At 38.3% G+C, this 17,897-nt stretch overlaps 1 protein-coding gene across 1 annotated transcript in view; it reads right to left on the reverse strand.

The window, feature by feature from the left end:
* Window positions 1-700: 700 nt before the first annotated feature.
* The window catches only part of EMC2 (ER membrane protein complex subunit 2), a 31,144-nt gene continuing 13,947 nt past the window's right edge, over window positions 701-17,897 (reverse strand). Inside the window, exons 5-10 of the mRNA XM_026054536.1 lie at window positions 12,488-12,573; window positions 12,271-12,330; window positions 9,827-9,908; window positions 8,644-8,754; window positions 6,180-6,284; window positions 701-1,572 (exon numbers count right to left, since the gene is read on the reverse strand). Of these exons, the coding sequence (XP_025910321.1) occupies window positions 1,486-1,572; window positions 6,180-6,284; window positions 8,644-8,754; window positions 9,827-9,908; window positions 12,271-12,330; window positions 12,488-12,573 (531 nt within the window). The 3' untranslated portion in view covers window positions 701-1,485. The remainder of the gene's footprint in view (window positions 1,573-6,179; window positions 6,285-8,643; window positions 8,755-9,826; window positions 9,909-12,270; window positions 12,331-12,487; window positions 12,574-17,897) is intronic.

The raw sequence follows: 17,897 nt of genomic DNA on the forward strand, positions 1-17,897 counted from the left end.
TTTAAGATTGTTCATATAATGCATTCTCATGGCACAGCACCCATGCCCTCACGGCACCACCCTGCCTGTGACAACCTATTTCACAGAAAATGGGAACGAGAACTTCTATTTCCAGAAGGTATTGCTTCACAAAACCACCTTTATACACATTTTCAAGTTTGAGCCCATAAGGGAAGTTTTTGTTGCTGATTTTGTTTTAGCAAGAGCGCAGCTTTGTTTTACTAGATCAGGTCTGGGGTCATAAAAAGGACATCTTAATGCATAACCTTTAACCGGTGCCTTTCAAATTTTATACCTCCTACTGCGTGTCAAGTCAGTTATTCTGGATGGTGGTAACAATCATCATAGCAATATTTTTATTAGAATTTGTCAAGCATGTTTTGCTGCTGTCATGTACCCTGACCGGAGCTGCAATAAAAAATTAAACCTGCAAAACTGAATTCTCCGAGTATACACACAAGCAAGARCCAAAGTGAGAACTGCATGAATTAGGGTGTTTGACTAAAGATTCAAATAAATAAATGAGTTCCTGAAGGGCAAATGTGGTGTAGGCTTACACATACTAATGGCTTCATGCACACTTTTATCCTCCAGTGAGTACAAGGCTATAGAATAAACTGCTTCAAACTTATTCTGCCATACCAGTTATTGTGGGGAAACTAATATAATGTACCACAGCTTACACCAGTGAGGAGGTAGAGCAGAYATTAGCCACAAAGCTAGAAGTGAGGAGGACGCAGCCCTGTTTCCAGAAGGTCTTCAAACTCTTGATGTGAAGGACAGAAAGRATAGAAAGCACATATACATAGATATACTGATTGGAGAACTAAGTGGACAGGCAAGGATTTGCCCACAAAAGCCACAGAAAGGAACGCCTTTGGCCTTACGCCAGTACAAAAGTCCCACTAGAGTAAACCCTACAAACAGGTTCTCCCCATTCTGTAGCACCAGGGAGCAATACCATAATGAAACGTTTCTCTATGACAATATATTCATGCACAGCAATCACATCTTGTCGTATGGTAAATATTGACCAGAAAGTATCCCTGTAGCACACTTCAACTCTTAAATATACAAAAGTAAGAATGGACTCCATCATACAGTATTCATCTACATGGAAATTTATAATGGTGACTGGCAGACCCAATAAATCACTGTAACTTTTTAAATCATTTAACAGGTTTATTTCTACAAGTTATGGCTTGAAAGCTGGTGCTGTACATACAAAATCTAAAGAGACGGATGTGCAACATATTTAATTTCTTTAAGCTGTCTTCCTGGGATAAGTTATTCATTTCAGTGTGTATTCACTTCTTATAGCAGCAATAAATAGGTATTTCACTTTTCATAAAAAATGTTACTTTAGATAGCCATGTTAATCAATACAAAATTACTTTTTAACAGCACTACATTAACTTAACCCACAGGTCCTTAGAGGTTGATCACAGAATTATAAAATTTAACAACGTATCTCTTTGTGCCCATCTAAGATTGAGTGATTTGCAGGGTCTCCAACATGTCTTCCACTGCCTTCAAGGAGTATTTAGTCTCTTTCTTACTGCGGCCTGCAAACTTGAAAAAAAGAAAGAAATCATTTGTCATATATCAGAAATTCTCCAGCAGAAAGACCCTAAAAAGCATCAACTCTAATACAAACTCAAAAGCAGTGTCTTTAATGTTTCATTAAGACTTATTGTTTTTACTAGAATGCAAAGTATATCAGACTTCCTCTGGTAAGTCATGAAAATGTTAATAAATTTCTTAATTTCATTCATTTGCTTTGAATTTGAGATTTTAAGACTAAAAAATATACTGTTTTRCAATTAACCCTTATCAAATAAAGAGAAAATCTTAGCACTGCTTTTTCTGCTGTGACTTATAACACTGATTTTATTTCAGACTTGAATTGTTCTTATGATTTAAACTATATTCATGATTTAAATAGACTTGATATAAAGCTAATCAAGTCTATTTTTGTTAGAGCAACAGAGAGAAGAATGAGCTACTTATCAAAATGTCTATAATGTAATTCCGTCATCATATAATTACATTTCACAATTCAAAGTAAGTAATGACCTTTAATTTGATTGTAATCTATTACAGTGCAATTTCCAAATTTTTGAGATAAAACCTAGGTTGATAACAACAGCAGACAGAGCTTGATAAATGCTACTTTTGGAGAGTATAACTTTATATTCACTATGCTGCACAGAGCCAAGGTTGGGAGAGGAGGGAGATGTGCAGGAGTTGTTGACTACCCCACGCTGATCTTCACAGGAGTTTTCTAACTGTACTGACAATCCCCATCACTCCTCACCCTTTCTTAGCATGGATTTAGGGACTAGGCTGCTGCTTTAGTCAAGTGAAAATCTCAACCATTTTTAATACACCTGCATTAAAACAGTTTCGCATTTAGGGCTCAGGAGGTTGGTAAGGAAGTTACAGAAGCAGCAAGTACAATTTGCTATTAGTGAAACAGCTTATTCTCTATCTTATACATTAACATCTAAGCACTCGATAAATTTCCAATTTGATGTTTTTTATTTCAAATACCACTGCTGTCTTGCGCACTTAGTCCTTGATTTATAATGTGTCCCCTCTCTCTTGTAATTAACTTAAGCTCTTCATGACCTGTTAAGGAAGACTGAGTGGGCAGGCACAGGTAGTTACTGCCCTGCCAACGAGCTGCAGATCCTGCCAACCCGCTCCCGACCCCTGCTGAAATCTCACACTGGGATTCCCAGTCAAGGCGTAGTTCTTAGACATACTGTTTTGGAACACCACATGAACGTCATTTCGGATTAAACACCCCGAAAAATAACATGTTTTCATGAGGACAGGGCTTAACACGCTTAAAGAACCTAGTGAACACACTGTATTTTCTTATTCCATATTTCCAGAATAGGAAYGACCGCCCCATGGTTTGACTGCAGTCGTAAGGATAAGCCTATTTGTTGGGTTGTGCAGTTTTCAGAATGACCTGCAATAATCAACTTTCGAAGAAAATCTGGTATTTCTGAATGCAGTCCCAGCTGATAGATGGAACTTTTGCTAGGGTTTGGATTTAATGCAGTGTTCTCTTTTTCTTCACACTAACCAGACAAGCGGGGAGGTGCAGATCTTTTAATAAAAAYAGATAGAGAGACACCCCCACTCTCCAACCCCCAAATCCTTGACTGAAAACACTGTTGCAAACTAGGTTTTCTGAGACTTTCATTAAAAATCACAGCAGTCTAAATCAACCGTGATCAGAAAGCTGCGCGTGAGACACCCGCCAGCGTGGAAGCAGAGGAAGGGTTCAAAATAAAYGTCTTTTTACTAATTTTACTTGTCCATCGGGGCCCCGAGATCAGAGCTGACACAGGGCATTAGCTGAAGAGCGGGGCTTGTTCACTTCAAGCTACTGACGGGCGCTCTAGGCTGAGCAAACAAAMCCAACCCCTGCGTCATAACAAACAGAGGGAAACTTGGAAATCTAATCACCTCAAATTTGCCCTGACGAACAATTATTTTGTCTATTCTGCCATTACGCTGCAATTTGACTGATTGAGCYGGAATCCGTTTCTTAAAATCCTGATTTAATTTGCTTTTTCCCAGATGGTTTGTAACAAAATCACCCCTCCCACCGTGGTGGACACACGGACTCCTAGCGCAGGAGAATTTAGCGCTGCAGCCAAGGAGCATCTCTGGAAAACGACCGTGACCAGGGGCACGTGAAGGACTTGGCTGCCCCTCAGCCCAACGTGGCAGCTGAAACTCCACCGAAACGCTCCGAGTGGGGACGTGTTAAACCAATTAGCTAAAGGAAGAGCCACGGGTCGCTGAAGTGACCGTGTCGCTCACGTCCACGGCTGGGGCAGCTCCTCCTTCCCTCCCAGAACCTGCACCCACGGAAGAGCCAGTTTCTCAGTGACAACGTAATGCAAAACTACACTTGTAACAATTCTTTCAGTAATCAGCACTTCTATAATGTTTCTTAAACAAGGTTTTGTTTTTCTTTTTCTTTTTTTTTTTTTTTTAACCCAATGAATTAAATTTAAGTGGCCTAGACAATAATGCCCTTTTTCAAGGGCCCGTGGTAGGAGCTGGGAATTCAAGCTCCAAGCAGCAAGCTCTCATACAAAACCTTTCTCACCTTTTTAAGTTTATATTTCTCCTCGATTAAAGAACTTAGGAGAAGAAGTACAGCAGCTACATATTCAACAGCGAAGTAAAAATATTAACCAGTCATATGGAACAAAYACCTGTGCTCTTGCAAAAAGTATTTAATTCAACTTATTCTCACTATATCTCCCTTTAAAGAAACTGCTCCACCATCTAACAAGCATTCATGAAAGGTTTTTTTTTTTTAAATGCTCAAAGAATTTTTTTTAAATGACAATAAACATAAATTTGCTTAAATTTCAAACCGGAATGCACAGGAAAAGTAGAAATCCAATGCCAAAGCACACCACTTGACTGAGAGGATAAACAGAAAGAAGCAGCACACCAGTAAAAATATCTCCAGTAAACTGCACGAAAAACAAGAAGCAGTCCTGAACTTGAAAAAATAAAGGACATTTTCCAAAATTATTGAGCAAACTGGTGGTAATCCAAGCTCAAAATCCAGTCTGAGAATGGGAAAAGATCTCATTACAAGCAATTGCTAAAGAGCAGTTTTTCACCATTAATAACATCATATTTAGTAGTCTGAAATTCCTATAATTTTATTGGGCACCCAAGTCAGGATTGCCAATGTATCTTACTCTCTGGGACATGATTACAGATCAAACTGCATTTAAGACTACCAGAAGGTCCAACTAATGAAGTCAGTCAGTGCCAAATTCAACAAGCTTTTCAGGCTCTCGTTTCACTTTGCAAAGGGCTCTGGATACTGCAGGGACGTGGGGAGGATTCACGGATGTAACGCAGGGATCCAGCTCACCAYGTGCCCTGAGAAGCCCACTCTGACRCAGGAGGCCGCGAGGACACCCTCGTCCCAGCACATCCGTACATCCAAGAGACAACAGCTCCCAACTGATCAATGCTCTGCAGGGGCAACGAATCCGCAGCGACCCACGGGGGAACCTGCCACCTCCTGCACCGCCAGACGCCCCTCGCTGCAGCACTCGGATGTTGTTAAGTGCCTCATGTGAACACTGGAGTGGCCAAATCCTCCCGTGTCCCGTCCGAGTAACCAGCTGGGCAGGGCTGGCGCCGTCCCACAGAATCACAGAGCGGCTGAGGATGGAAGGGACCTCTAGAGAGCATCCAGTGCAACCCCCCGCTCCAGCAGGGACACCCAGAGCAGAGCCGGTCCTGCTGCGGTCCCCGAGCTCCTTGCGGGCCTTGGCTGAGGTGTTTGCCTGCTCACCCCAATCCAGGCTGGCAGTTACACCTGCTGCAAAGCTAAATTCCCCACGCGGTCAGAGAGGGTGTTTGTCACTCCATRTCTGAAACAGCTGAAGTACGTGAGGTATCACAAGAGCATGAAGTCATGCAGAAGTTATGACATGATATTTGTTTTAAATATACAGGAGCTGTCTTAAAGTGACCAGTTCTGGTAAGTATCAGCCAAAAATGTTTCACTAAGTGCCTAAATAACTTCACAGAAACAACACGGGGAAAAAAAAAGGCTCCAAATGAAAGCTTTATTTTCTTCCTTATTTTCTCAGAGATTTTCCTTTTGTTAGCAAAAGGAAAAAGCCACAGAAAAAAACAAGCAAATGAAAAAAAACCCACCTGGCTGTGAATCAAGTAAGTACAAACTGCCATAACCAAACTTGCATTAAACTTTCACTCTATTTAAAACCTGTACATATAAATTTCTAGGTATTATATCTTGGGATGACATCAATCTGCAGTTAATGTTGACTTCATATTCCCATCCTAGGTGTTCCCATCACGAACACCTAGATGGTTTATTAACAAAAGGGAGGGTGTCATTTAAACAGCAAACCAGAAAAAGAAACCTTTAGTTAATGAATGCACAATACAAATTAATAAATGTAAAATATAAACTTTACTTGTATTAATATATTACGATTTCCAAGAAAATGAACAGAAGCAGAATACACATAATCCAAGCAAATAAGGTTGATTCATATTAACTGTCATATGTAACTTTTTGAATTCTGATAAAAACACACATGAGAGGATGTAAAATACATGCTAGGTAGCAAACACAATTCTGTACAAACCTGGTAGGCTCTGTTTATTTGGTTGGCTGCCCAGCTGGCATATTTCATGTTATCCTTCTTCATTTTTGCACTTGCTTTTGGGTTGGAGGCAATGTGGCTGGCAGACTGGGGACACAAAAGAAAGGGAGACGATTGTAAAATATATAAATATGTAAGCATGAAGTAAACAGATRGACACCTTTACTTGTGGCGCCCCAGCCTTAGACATAAATTTCCTGGGCAGACAGGGCTGCAAACCTCTATGAAGCATTTACCAGGAATATGGATTTTCTTCAGGGACAACAAGTGCTTGGCTTGTCTGTCAAGTGCTAAAGCAGCAGCCACAGCAAGAACAGATCTTAAACCTGGAAACAGGGTTACCAAGAAATGGRGAGCCAAATTGTAGATGCACGAACAGAGTAAATAAAGCTGCAGCTGCAGAAATCACCCAGTGTGATCTGACAGCGACCATCCAAGAGAAAGTGAAGCAATTTGGGCCATGTTCCATTCCTCTGTACTAGTTTATCTGTTATGCACATCCAGGGTTCTGCATGTGACTCTCAGGTACTACTAAAAATATTTCTCATCAGTAAGAGACTCACAATCTACTTTGCAGACTGCCAATAACTGGTGAGAGGTAATATCTGGCAGAAGACCAGACTGGCCATTATAAATCTTAATGGCTGTTCTAGAATCACTTGAGCTCTCTATGTGTACRTGCAACTAAAAATCAACTGAGGCTAATGAACATATTTACATATACAGCATCAACACTTCCTCCAAGTACATATTTCTTAAAAGTTAAATCTCTAAAGGAAGAGCAAGGATCTCTCCTTTTCTTCCTTGAGCATCTATTCACCAATCCAAGACTGGTTAGGAAGATTAGGTCCAAGGCTCATGTCTTAAATAGGATGTCTAAGAAAAGGTGATCCCTGTCAGCAATTTCTGTTACTATTATCTGGCATTTGAAGAAAGTCTTAGAGCTTCCTGCATGCCCTCTCCCTACAAACCCCTTCTAAAAGGAAAAAAAAAAAAGTTATGTTATTAAAAAGATAATTTAAAAGATCTAAGACCTCAAGAAAGACCTTCCATGGAGGCCTAAGTATTTGCTCAGAACCTGAAGCACTGGTGCCAGCCGTTCCTTCTACAGATGCTCTACTCATGGCAGTACAAGCTGTGGTGCCTGCCACACTCAACATAACACTGCTGGATAGGATAAACCCTCACTCTGAAACTGAGAGTTCCACTTAAAATTGGAATAAAAAAAAAAAAAAAAAAAAAACAGCAATTTGGGAAAAAAGAAAAATGCAGGCACTACCTTCAATAGTCCACCACTCTGCAGAGAGGAGTGTGCCTTTAAATCCTTCTGCAAGAAGGTATCCTCACGTTGCAATTCTTTGATTCCAATTCTTTGAATTGGTACAATTCTACAAATCTTTGAGCAAGATTTATAGTTGGAGAGCTCTGAGTAAGACGAAAGACTACAACAGCATAGATCAGCTTTTTCTAGTTGGGGAAATCACATATATCAAAGTATATGGGGTCTCCACGAGTAGAAGAAAAAAGAGATTTCTCCTTTAACCTAGCACTCCTGTGGCAGTCCTATAGAGATACCAACTGAAAACCACACACAGGAGGTTACTGCTAAGAAAACGTGTGTGTAGGTATGCATGTATATATATATATACATGTGTGTGTGTATGGCACAGATGAACTGGCCATGGAATGAAGAAATTAAAGGATGGAATACAGAAATTAAAGTGGAGCCCAATTGAAATCCCTAAACAGATGTCACAGATGGACAGATGTCAAAAATGGCTGAGATTCATTAGGTTAAGTCATTTACAAGCATGAGGCCTGTGAAACCTCTGGACGCACTGAGGTCCTCTAAAGGGCCTGAAATAAAGGGAAACTAACAAATAATAAAGATGACTTAAAATATTTGAAAATGAATTCATCATAGATCAAATAAACTTGACAGAACAGAGCATTTGCAAGCAAAACTGAGAAAGCTCAAACCATCTGGAGAGTTGGCAAAAACTGAGACATGAACAGATCCTGTACATTTATAACTCTAGTGATAGTCAAAATACACGACCATCCCGGGGGGAAGATCAAGTCAAAAAACTCTTGTATGGGCAGCACCTAATGCCTTGCTTCCATGGGAAGCATAATTAACAGCAGCTGAATGTTACAGTTTGAACATTTCAATAACATATTTTGAGATTAGGGTTAATAACGTATCATCACCCTATCTGGGATGGGGGAACCAGGATATACATACAAGAACACAGAATTCAGATTTGACTTTTTTWAAAAAAATTTAACCATTGGCATTAAATTATTACTATGCAGTATTTAATAAAGGCATTAATAATCTGAAGTGTTAAGTTAAAGCAAAGGGAAAAAAGTCATAAAAATGTAAAGGATAATAATACATGCATAACACATGCAAAATGATAACAACAAAAAGAATCAAGCTCACCATGTAAAGTCCAAACAAAGCTCTCATATTTCTGTTGTTCAGCTTCAGTGCTTGTGCAAAATACTTTCTCGATAGCTCGAGGTTTTCAAGCCCCCCTTGAGTATATTTGACCTGTAAAAATGATAGACTCCTGAAACCTGCACATATCATCAGGCATTCGCTCTTGAATCAAAGATATTATGAAMTGTCTCTTCAGATTTGTGTTCCACATTTCAAATGGGGTGAGTCCGGTCAAAGGCAAAACACTGGGCTTGGAGCAGTCTGAGCTCTTTTCAGTAAAGAATTTCTTTAAAAAATATTTAACTCGGGGAAAAAGGCCAACACTAATTTAAATACCAGCTGCTATAATAAAAGAGTGATTATTTTGAGTCTATTAATGAATTACTAACAATTTTGGGATTGTCCCTTATGAAAATAAAAAGCTTTAAATCTAAATCTAAATTCTGACTGCTCCAAATACACACTATGTTTCTTCAGTCTTTTATGGTGCATTCAAATGCTGAACAACGAAAAAAAAAAAATCCATCACTTAACTGTTAATTTTGTCTATTATTAAATCAAAAAAAAAAGAAAGCGATAAATATTAGAAGATTTTCACAGGTTTTCAAGCACAAAGCTATTCAGACTTTTAAGTTTTAATGTTAATTCAATGCTATTCCTGGTAACAAAATAAATTAATTTTTTYCCCAGCAGTTAACAGTATAAGTATCTGAAAAAATGCTGTAAACTGTTAAAAACCTTTAAAAAGAAAATCTTTTAAGGGTCCTTTCACAGACAAAAATTCCTACAAAGAGTGTTCCGAGATCTGGCTCTGCAGTTGCAAGGAGTATGYAATTTCCTAGACATCACTATTATGAAAAAGTTTTACCTCTTCTCATACACTTAATTTGAAAAGTGCATAAACCCTTCAACAAGAATAGCTCATTTAAAAAATGAAATTCACCATTTTTTGCCCTTGTTCTTATTTATAGTTTATTCTCATCATTGTATTAAATAACAAATCACAGTTTTCTTACCATATTAAGTTCTACGAGAYGTTTTAAACTAATATGTTCTCTGTGTACTCTCTTAAATCTCCCAGGGAAAAATTAATAAGAACTATTTTTACTCCATTTTCATCACTTAAGTAATATAAAAACAGAATGCACAGTCAAACACAATAGATTTTGCTGATAATACTTACTTCAGCATATTGTTGACARTATAAGTGGTTGTGAGGATTTGTCATCATAAGTTCCTCTAAACAGAAGGCTGCTTTTGCATAGCTAAAGGAAAATAAAAAGTGACATAAAAATGAAAAAGTGTGTAGCTCTTTGCTTCAATTTCATTAGAGCAGAGGAAAAGGAGTCTTGATTTTCTTTCATAACTTCATGTGACATGATCAAAAGAAATGTAATATTTTTAAATGATACTTGAAACTACAAATTACTATTTTTATATTCTATAATGTGAAATCTTTATTAAATGTAATGGTCCTGGTATATATTTAACAGCTCAAGAAAAACTTGAAAAATTATCCATTTCTTATTAACAAATGATTAGAGGAATCAAGATAGGCAAATTTTACATACTAGAAGTTACTTTAAATCAGGCTTCCAAGTTCATGCCTAAAACTATAATGAAAACAGCTCAAAAATTGACAAGTTCAAATGTGTGTGTGAAGACGGCATTAAACCAGTCAAAACAAGCAACAACTTACCATTATCAAGAAAAGGCTACCACTTGTTTAAGGTTTTCAGCATGAATTATTAGCTCAAAATGTTCATTTATTTGCACTAATTACAAAAATTCGAACTTCACAAAAATCCTAACTGCTTTCTACATAAGTTGCATCTATTGAAAGTGGACGCTCAGAAGGGTTTGCATGGCAGGATTTCAAAAACAGAGACACAATGTYTGTAACACAAGTATTGGCAAATACTTAATATTAGAGAAAAGGCAAATTAGCAAAAATGAGGCAGTATTAAACCATATAATYTGCATCATCTTTTTCTTAAAATAAACATACTGTGATTTTCCTCTATGAATGTTATGWCAGTGTAGAAACGTGGAGAGGAAAGAATCATCAGCTCATTTGCCAAAAGTGGCAGATCAAAAGGAAGCCAAAGCCCTCGGATCGGAACAGAGCACGGAGTTGGGGACGACAGAAACCCTGTACATCCAACCTTTTCCATACGCAATGGTACCAGCATGGCAATTTCACAGTCAAGACTAAATTGGGTTTATTCATAGAATAGGTAAGCTGGCTAATTATTTCCTTCAATGAAAAACGAACTTTTAGTTGCTTTTTGGCCCAGATTCCATTTTTTTTTCCTATTTAAACTTCAGATAATGTTCAGAACTGTACCCTAAGCACAGTCAATTTTTTTTTTCAGTGACCTGGAGAAAACTCTGCACACTATTTTTATTGGAATTACAGACCAACGTAAGCACAAGCAAAGGCAATTTATTTCTCAAATTCCACTACAGTATTTTTTAATGAAGATCATAGCCAAAGGGGAAAAAAAAGAGTAATAATAAATATGTCTGCTCCACTCATTTTTGTACCGACTGTTCTGACAAGGTTAAATGTATTTTTATATATTAGAGCTCTTTTCTTTTTTTTTTTTTTTTTTTTTGAACAGCTATTTTCTTGGAAAAGTTGCTGGTAAATTTCCCAAAGCAAATGCAAGCTTGCATATCGAAATCCTAGATTATTCTTTAAATCAGCATTTGAAAGAGCTGAGTGATTATTTTTGGTGAGAGTAGGACAAGTGAGGGAGGAACAATTTTTTCATGACAACGAGAATGCCTATTTTTTCCTTGAGAATTTGTTTCTTTTACTACTCTCTGGAAAGGAAGGAAGCAAACAATGTGATATAATCCAGGCCAGGCTGAAGAACTAAAGTGGAGGGGGGCAGATGCCTTTGGGCAGAGGTTAGAATTAAAGCTGTGATATTAGAAAACTTGCACTAAGGCTTGGAGATAATCCTCTCACACTGGGATTTCCTCCTGTCACTACAGCAATAAAAAAAGCTAACAAAAACATTAAATATCCAATAAGCAAGTTACTACAGCATTCAGCATTCCTGATGGCACTGGCTTTTGTACCCAGGCGACCGAATACCTCCAGCTCTGGATCCATGTTTTTGCTGGCTGGCTCGGGGGGAGGGTTGGGTGCATTTCTTCCTTTTTTGCCCCTTTCCTCAGGGTTAAAAGTATAACTTACAAGATCCTTCGCAGGCAAACTAACAGAAAAACAKAATCTTACATACAGTTCATGCAATTGTTTTTGGACGCTGTGAATTTAAAATTAGTAGTAGTAAATACATCACTTGAATGAGAAATTATGGACAATGTATTCTGTTCTCTACTACACATATAATTGTTTTTTATACTATATATATATATATTTAAAGAAACATACAGATAATTTAGTAAGTTGATTTTGCTTTAAAATCAAATGCGTTGTGAAATCATTCAGTAGTCAGATAAGGTTGTTAAWTATTTCCTGGTGATGCTTGTTGTATTGGAAATGAGACTGTAGACTTTCTAACACAGGCTTGTCAAAACAMCCTCTGATGTCTTTGACTGCCATGGAGTAGATTTCAATTTAACAGATTTATGTGGACTTAGCAAACAACTTACTCATGTTCATTGATGTAAAGTTCTGCAAGTTCATGCCAAGCTTCTTGGTCCCCAACAAACCTGTACAGAGAAAGCAAGGGAGGAAAAAGAATGTGCGAAGGCATTCTGTAAATGACCAGCATGGAAGCAAAGGCTTAAATCAAATGCAAATTCCTTTTTAATTAAAAAGATTTATCAGAATAGCAAAACACAATCAGCATTCTTGTAAGACACTCACTGTTCCAGATACTCATTCAGCTCTCGGATGGCCTCAAGATTTTTCCCCTGGGCTTTCCGAATGGCAATCTTACGCTTTCTTGCTGCCTGTGGGTTGACATTAATAAAGGATTAGAGCCTCATAATTCCCTGGGTTTTTGTATAGAAAGCAATTTGACTGTGCAAATTATTATCTCAATACCAACGGAATTCCACTGCACAGCAACTGCTAGGCTGGAGTTTATAAACATACCCCGTGACATCCCACTGAGAGACTGAAAACCTCTTCTTGCGAGCACATTATGTAGGCTTTTCTTGGGAGGCACCGACTGGACGCGTTATTTCRGTCAGACAAATGACTGTCCAGATTCTGGTAATTAGAAAGCAGCAGGAGCAGCTAATCTTTGAGGCAGTCCAAAGCCCCCTGCCTTCCCATTCACCAGGCCCACGATTAGAGCGGCCGAGTTTGAGAGGATCGCGCAGATGCATGTGGGTTGCCACTGTATAAATACCATTTTCTGCCCTTTTCAAAGATTTCTGTCAAAGCACTGAATGGCGTTTTTCATTACTGAATATATACCCACCTCATAAACAAGTTCTCAGYGCTCTTAGAGCACAAAGTAGACCTTTTAATGTAAACACAATATAAAATAGCCTCTTCAATAGCAAAACCAACTGGTATTTCAATATGTGGGTAGAAAATGTATTTCAGAATAAACAACATGAAAAGTGAAGATTTAAGTATTATACTGCAATAACATTTAGAACTCCATAAAAGTTGCTGYAGACCACCAGGAGAAAAAAGACACACAGCATTTTAATAGTTGATTACTCCGAATTACGATGTGATACTCCAATTTTTGAAGTATGCAGGTTAGAGTTCTCTAAAAACAGTTTTCCGACCCCGAGAAATGTTGAATGAATAAATGTAGATTTATGGTGCAATTCAGAAAAACGGGCCTTTTCCCAGCAGTCCGGCAGGGCGCGGGGCAGCAAAGAGCAGCAGACCTGGGCCGGCCCCACAGCGCTCGAATCCGGCACCGCGGGGGCGACAAGCGGCTCCCGCGGGAGCGTCAGGCGGCCCCGCAGCCGCCCCGCTCCGCTCCCGCACACGAGGACGACGGCCTGTTCCGCGCGGCACAAACTCACGGAGCGTGTTTGTGCTACGTCTCCACGGCGGGATACTCACGGAAAGTCAGTGCACTTTCTTTCTGAACCACAACCCCACTGTTTATCCCCCCTCGTGGCTCCATTTTGCATCTCAAAAAGCACGTCAGACAGCTTGGTCAGCACCTGACAGAAGCCTGGGCTGCAAGGGAACACAAAGTTCCTCAAGGAAAACTTGCAGGTTTTTAGTATTTAATTCGAGTTAGTTGTGAAATTTTTTTCTTCCTGACAGAGCTTCTTAAGAGCTCAGTCACATATAATRTGAAAGAGGCTTTGTATTTTTAACAGTATTTTAACTATGAATATTCTCTCCCTGAAACTTATCCTTTYATCATCATTTGACCAATTTAATCTCTTCTGGAGGAAGAGCAGCCTGTAGCATTTAGCCAAATTATTTCAAGCTGGCAAAACAAACAAGTGGCATCACCATAGCCAGGAATGCTATGGAACCTTCCCACAAACACACAGGCRATGCACGTGCACTGAAAACGGTGCAAGGGAAGAAAAAAAAGCTTTGCTTTTCTGCTTAAGCACAATGCACAGAGAGAGGAAATTCACTGGAATTATTAGGAGACAAATTGGAATGTAGGCAGCATGGGAGGTTTACTCAGAGTCACTGGACTTCGAATTAAAAAGCAAATGAGCAAAACCCAATAGTTATTTACAAAATTTTTAAAAAATAGCAATCAAGAGACTAACTGTTTAGCAACAGAAATGTACTGTTTGATATCTGAAAGCATCAATGCAGCTGACACCCCTCTCTGCAATGTGCAGTGACGGGGCAGCCTACGCAGCCGCCCTTCCTTGCGGCGCAGCCCCACGGGCGCACRCAGGTTTTGGAAGTCACAGCCATTTCTAGTCATAAACATAAACTGAGCTTTGTCTACAGTGAGCTCCATGTCTAATGCAGTCAAGTAACTAGGAGCAAAGGACTAGGTAAAAGGAACAGCTTCCGAGAGCAGCGTTTGGAGTAAAACAAAGACGCGTGCACCTGGTGGACTTTCCTCTGTTCTAAACTGCATCTTCCTACTCCAAATCCCACAACTTTTCTGCAAAATTATAATTTTGTTTCATATTTGAGGAAAAAACTATTTAAAATTTCATTTTTCATTCACCTTCTGCATCACTAAAGATAAAACAGCTTCTGTGCTTGAAATTAGCTCTCTTCCCCTTCAAATACACCTTCAAAAATGTTGATTACAGAGAAGTTGTTGAATACAGAGTTGAATACAAATGTTGAATACAGAGAAGTCCTAGTTCAAAAAATGCACAAAATCTAACATATTTGATTTTCTTTAAAGGAAAAAACTAGTAACTGGATGGACAAATTTTTTTATAGTGGCAAAAAAATTTCAAGTCAGCATTTTGCTTAACATATTAAAAACTGCTGGAAAAAAACTTGATCAGGAGCCATATATTGTTTTTAAAGAACCTGTTAATATTTTCCAATCACATAAATAAAATTGAAACAAAAATATTCCACACACATCACCATGAGATAGGTATTTAGGCATTCAATAGCTGTGACATGAAGTATTCAGATCTGTGATCCCTAGAAATCCTAAGACAATCTAAAAAATAAAGACAAAACAGCATTGCTCTTCTCTGTATTCATATATGACACTTTCACTGTGGCATTTTTTTAGACCTCAAGGGCTATCAGTTACGTTTTACTTTTTAAATGAGTGAAATTCAGTATGACTGTAGCAGTCAATGCTTAAAATATATATGTGTGTGTGTGTGTGTGTGTGTGTGTGTGTGTAAAAATAGATGGATTTGCATTAAAATCAGGACATTGACAAGTGTGGGTGTTGGCTGCTTTTGCTCTTTACCGTGATCTTCATCACCTCTGCTCCCTTATCTAGATCTCTGGGTGAGTCTGTTTCCTTCTTGACAAACTGGGAATAACCCATCATACTCATACGGTGCTTTACGAACAGGGTATGTAATGAAAATTTAGCCATTTAGCACCATTTTTTATTTATCTGCAGTCAAGCAATTTCTTTTTACTGTGCAACACCACCTTACCAGACAAAGTTAACTTCTCTTACAAGAAAAGGTGCATGTCACTAGTACTACAGAAACTTAGGAGCATTTTTATTTCTAACATCCAATTTAGCGCCTTTTTCATCACTAGCTGGTATAAAAAAAGCAGGTCATATTTTACTGGTTTCAGCCATTCTTTTAGTAAAATCCTCACATTTCAAAACGTGAATTCATTTTTAGTAGATATATTGTATGATACCAAAGAATTGTAGAACCCAGAATCGGAATCTGCTCAAACTCATTAATTTCAAGTCCAGTAAAAATTATTGAGTGACCTACTTTCCACTGCAAGTTTTGTGATTATTATGAAATCTATGAAACACAGTAAAGTAGCCGTAACAATTACGTTACAAAGATAGAAAAATAAGGCTCCCCAAGGGTTTCATTTGAATTCTCTGCATCACAAGATTTTTTAATAACAATTCTAATACATTCCCCCTTCTCTCTCCACCTTAAATCATGAAGAGAAAAAAATATGTTGCCACAAGATATGCACTGTTTGACCATGCAAGACCTATGACATGGAATTCCCCCTATCAATTTTCCAGCATTTAAAACAAAACACTGGAATGGTTATTGGCTGATTCTGTAAATCCCGCATTCTTAATGGAAAGATATATGTCATCTTAAAGAAACACTTATACCATAATCAGTATCATATGGAGTAAGGTGCTTTAGTATGTCACATATTTATTAAACAGTGAGCCTTTCCAAGCGATTTCTTTTAAAACTAATAATCCCCAATCTGGCACAAGAACTAATCCTCCATTTGTCATGATTCTTTTTAATTGGCATTAAGTACACTCCACGTGAAGCAAGGAGTTGAACATTTATCAACTTCTGCATTTGATTAGTAAAATACATCGACAGAGAGCCCAAGATCGCTCTAAACTTCATGGCTGCAAGGAAAGTATTGGATGCTGAAGAAGGTTTCCCAGCCACCAGCTCTCTGGAGAAAGGAACAGCCTCATGTCTGGGTCAAACTGTTGCAGAGTTAAACAATTTTTATTTTGTGACTTTAGAAATTTCTTCAAAATTAATTCTTTCAATTTGTTTTTATGAAGGATTTAATGTTTTAGAAAAAGTGCATTTGGTCTAAAACTTTGACTGAGGAAAAATATTTCCTTCCAATTGCAATATGCTCATCAAAACACAGGTGTGAACAGCCAGAACAATGATAGAGGGAAGGAAGTACATGTGAGGTGTGATTTGAATGCAACCACAACAACGAATACACTGGTACCAGACATAGGGTTTTTTTCCCCATGGTTAACCATCAGACCAGGCCAAATCTTGCAACTCTATCTACGCAGGCACGGAGCTTCTGACCCGAGTCAAGCAGCAAATAGGAATATATTTTAAATGCATTAAAATCCCAGAATTCCACAGTTCACAGTGAAGTCTCACTGAATGCTCTTAAGGAACCTAAATTGCCACAGGTTAAGAGGGGAAGGTCTTCAAACAGATGAATAAACTAGGTAAAAGATGTAAAAGAGGAGAAACTCATTCCTGCCTACTAGCCACTCTCTCCTACCAAAAATCCTACGGTCGCCTAGTAAAAAACTACCATTGAGCATATTCATAGGTGTTCTCACATGGGAATTAACAGCGACAACACAAATCCAAGTGATGACAGAATGTTATTCAACTATAAACAAAACAAAACTCAACAAACAAAACAAAACTCAACTGCAAAGACCACCATTCACAATAGGCAATGCCAACATGATAAAATGGTCCACGAAATTTAATCTGGATACACCAAGGGTAGAACTAGCCTCATTTAATGTACACTGTGGCACTCTCAGAGTGCACCAGCTAGGAAGATGATGTTGGAATTGCAATAAAATGTTCTATAAAGTGTTAGATTAATATGCAGAAGTGCTCTTTGAAGCACCCACAGTACAGTGCTGCTGGCATTATCAGAAAAGAACACACTGCAGAACACATTTTTTGCCATTGCATAAATCCATAACGCTCTTGCATTTTGATCACTAACTGCACTTCTGTGCTCTCCTACCTAGTCTGAAAAGCAGAGCAACCAGACAGGGCCCAGAACAGGCAACGAGAACTGCTAGACAGGCCAGGATTCTGCTTAGAGGGGAATTAAATCTGTTCTGCTATAGAATGATGAACAGGAAAATTATTACAGCAAATTATTACAGAATAGAAATGAGCATTGCCTGTAAGAAAAGAATTAAGGTTATCAAATAAAACTG

The sequence above is a fragment of the Nothoprocta perdicaria genome, unplaced genomic scaffold (assembly GCF_003342845.1).
Source record: "Nothoprocta perdicaria isolate Ctin4 unplaced genomic scaffold, notPer1 scaffold_122, whole genome shotgun sequence".
NCBI classification, from domain to species: domain Eukaryota; kingdom Metazoa; phylum Chordata; class Aves; order Tinamiformes; family Tinamidae; genus Nothoprocta; species Nothoprocta perdicaria.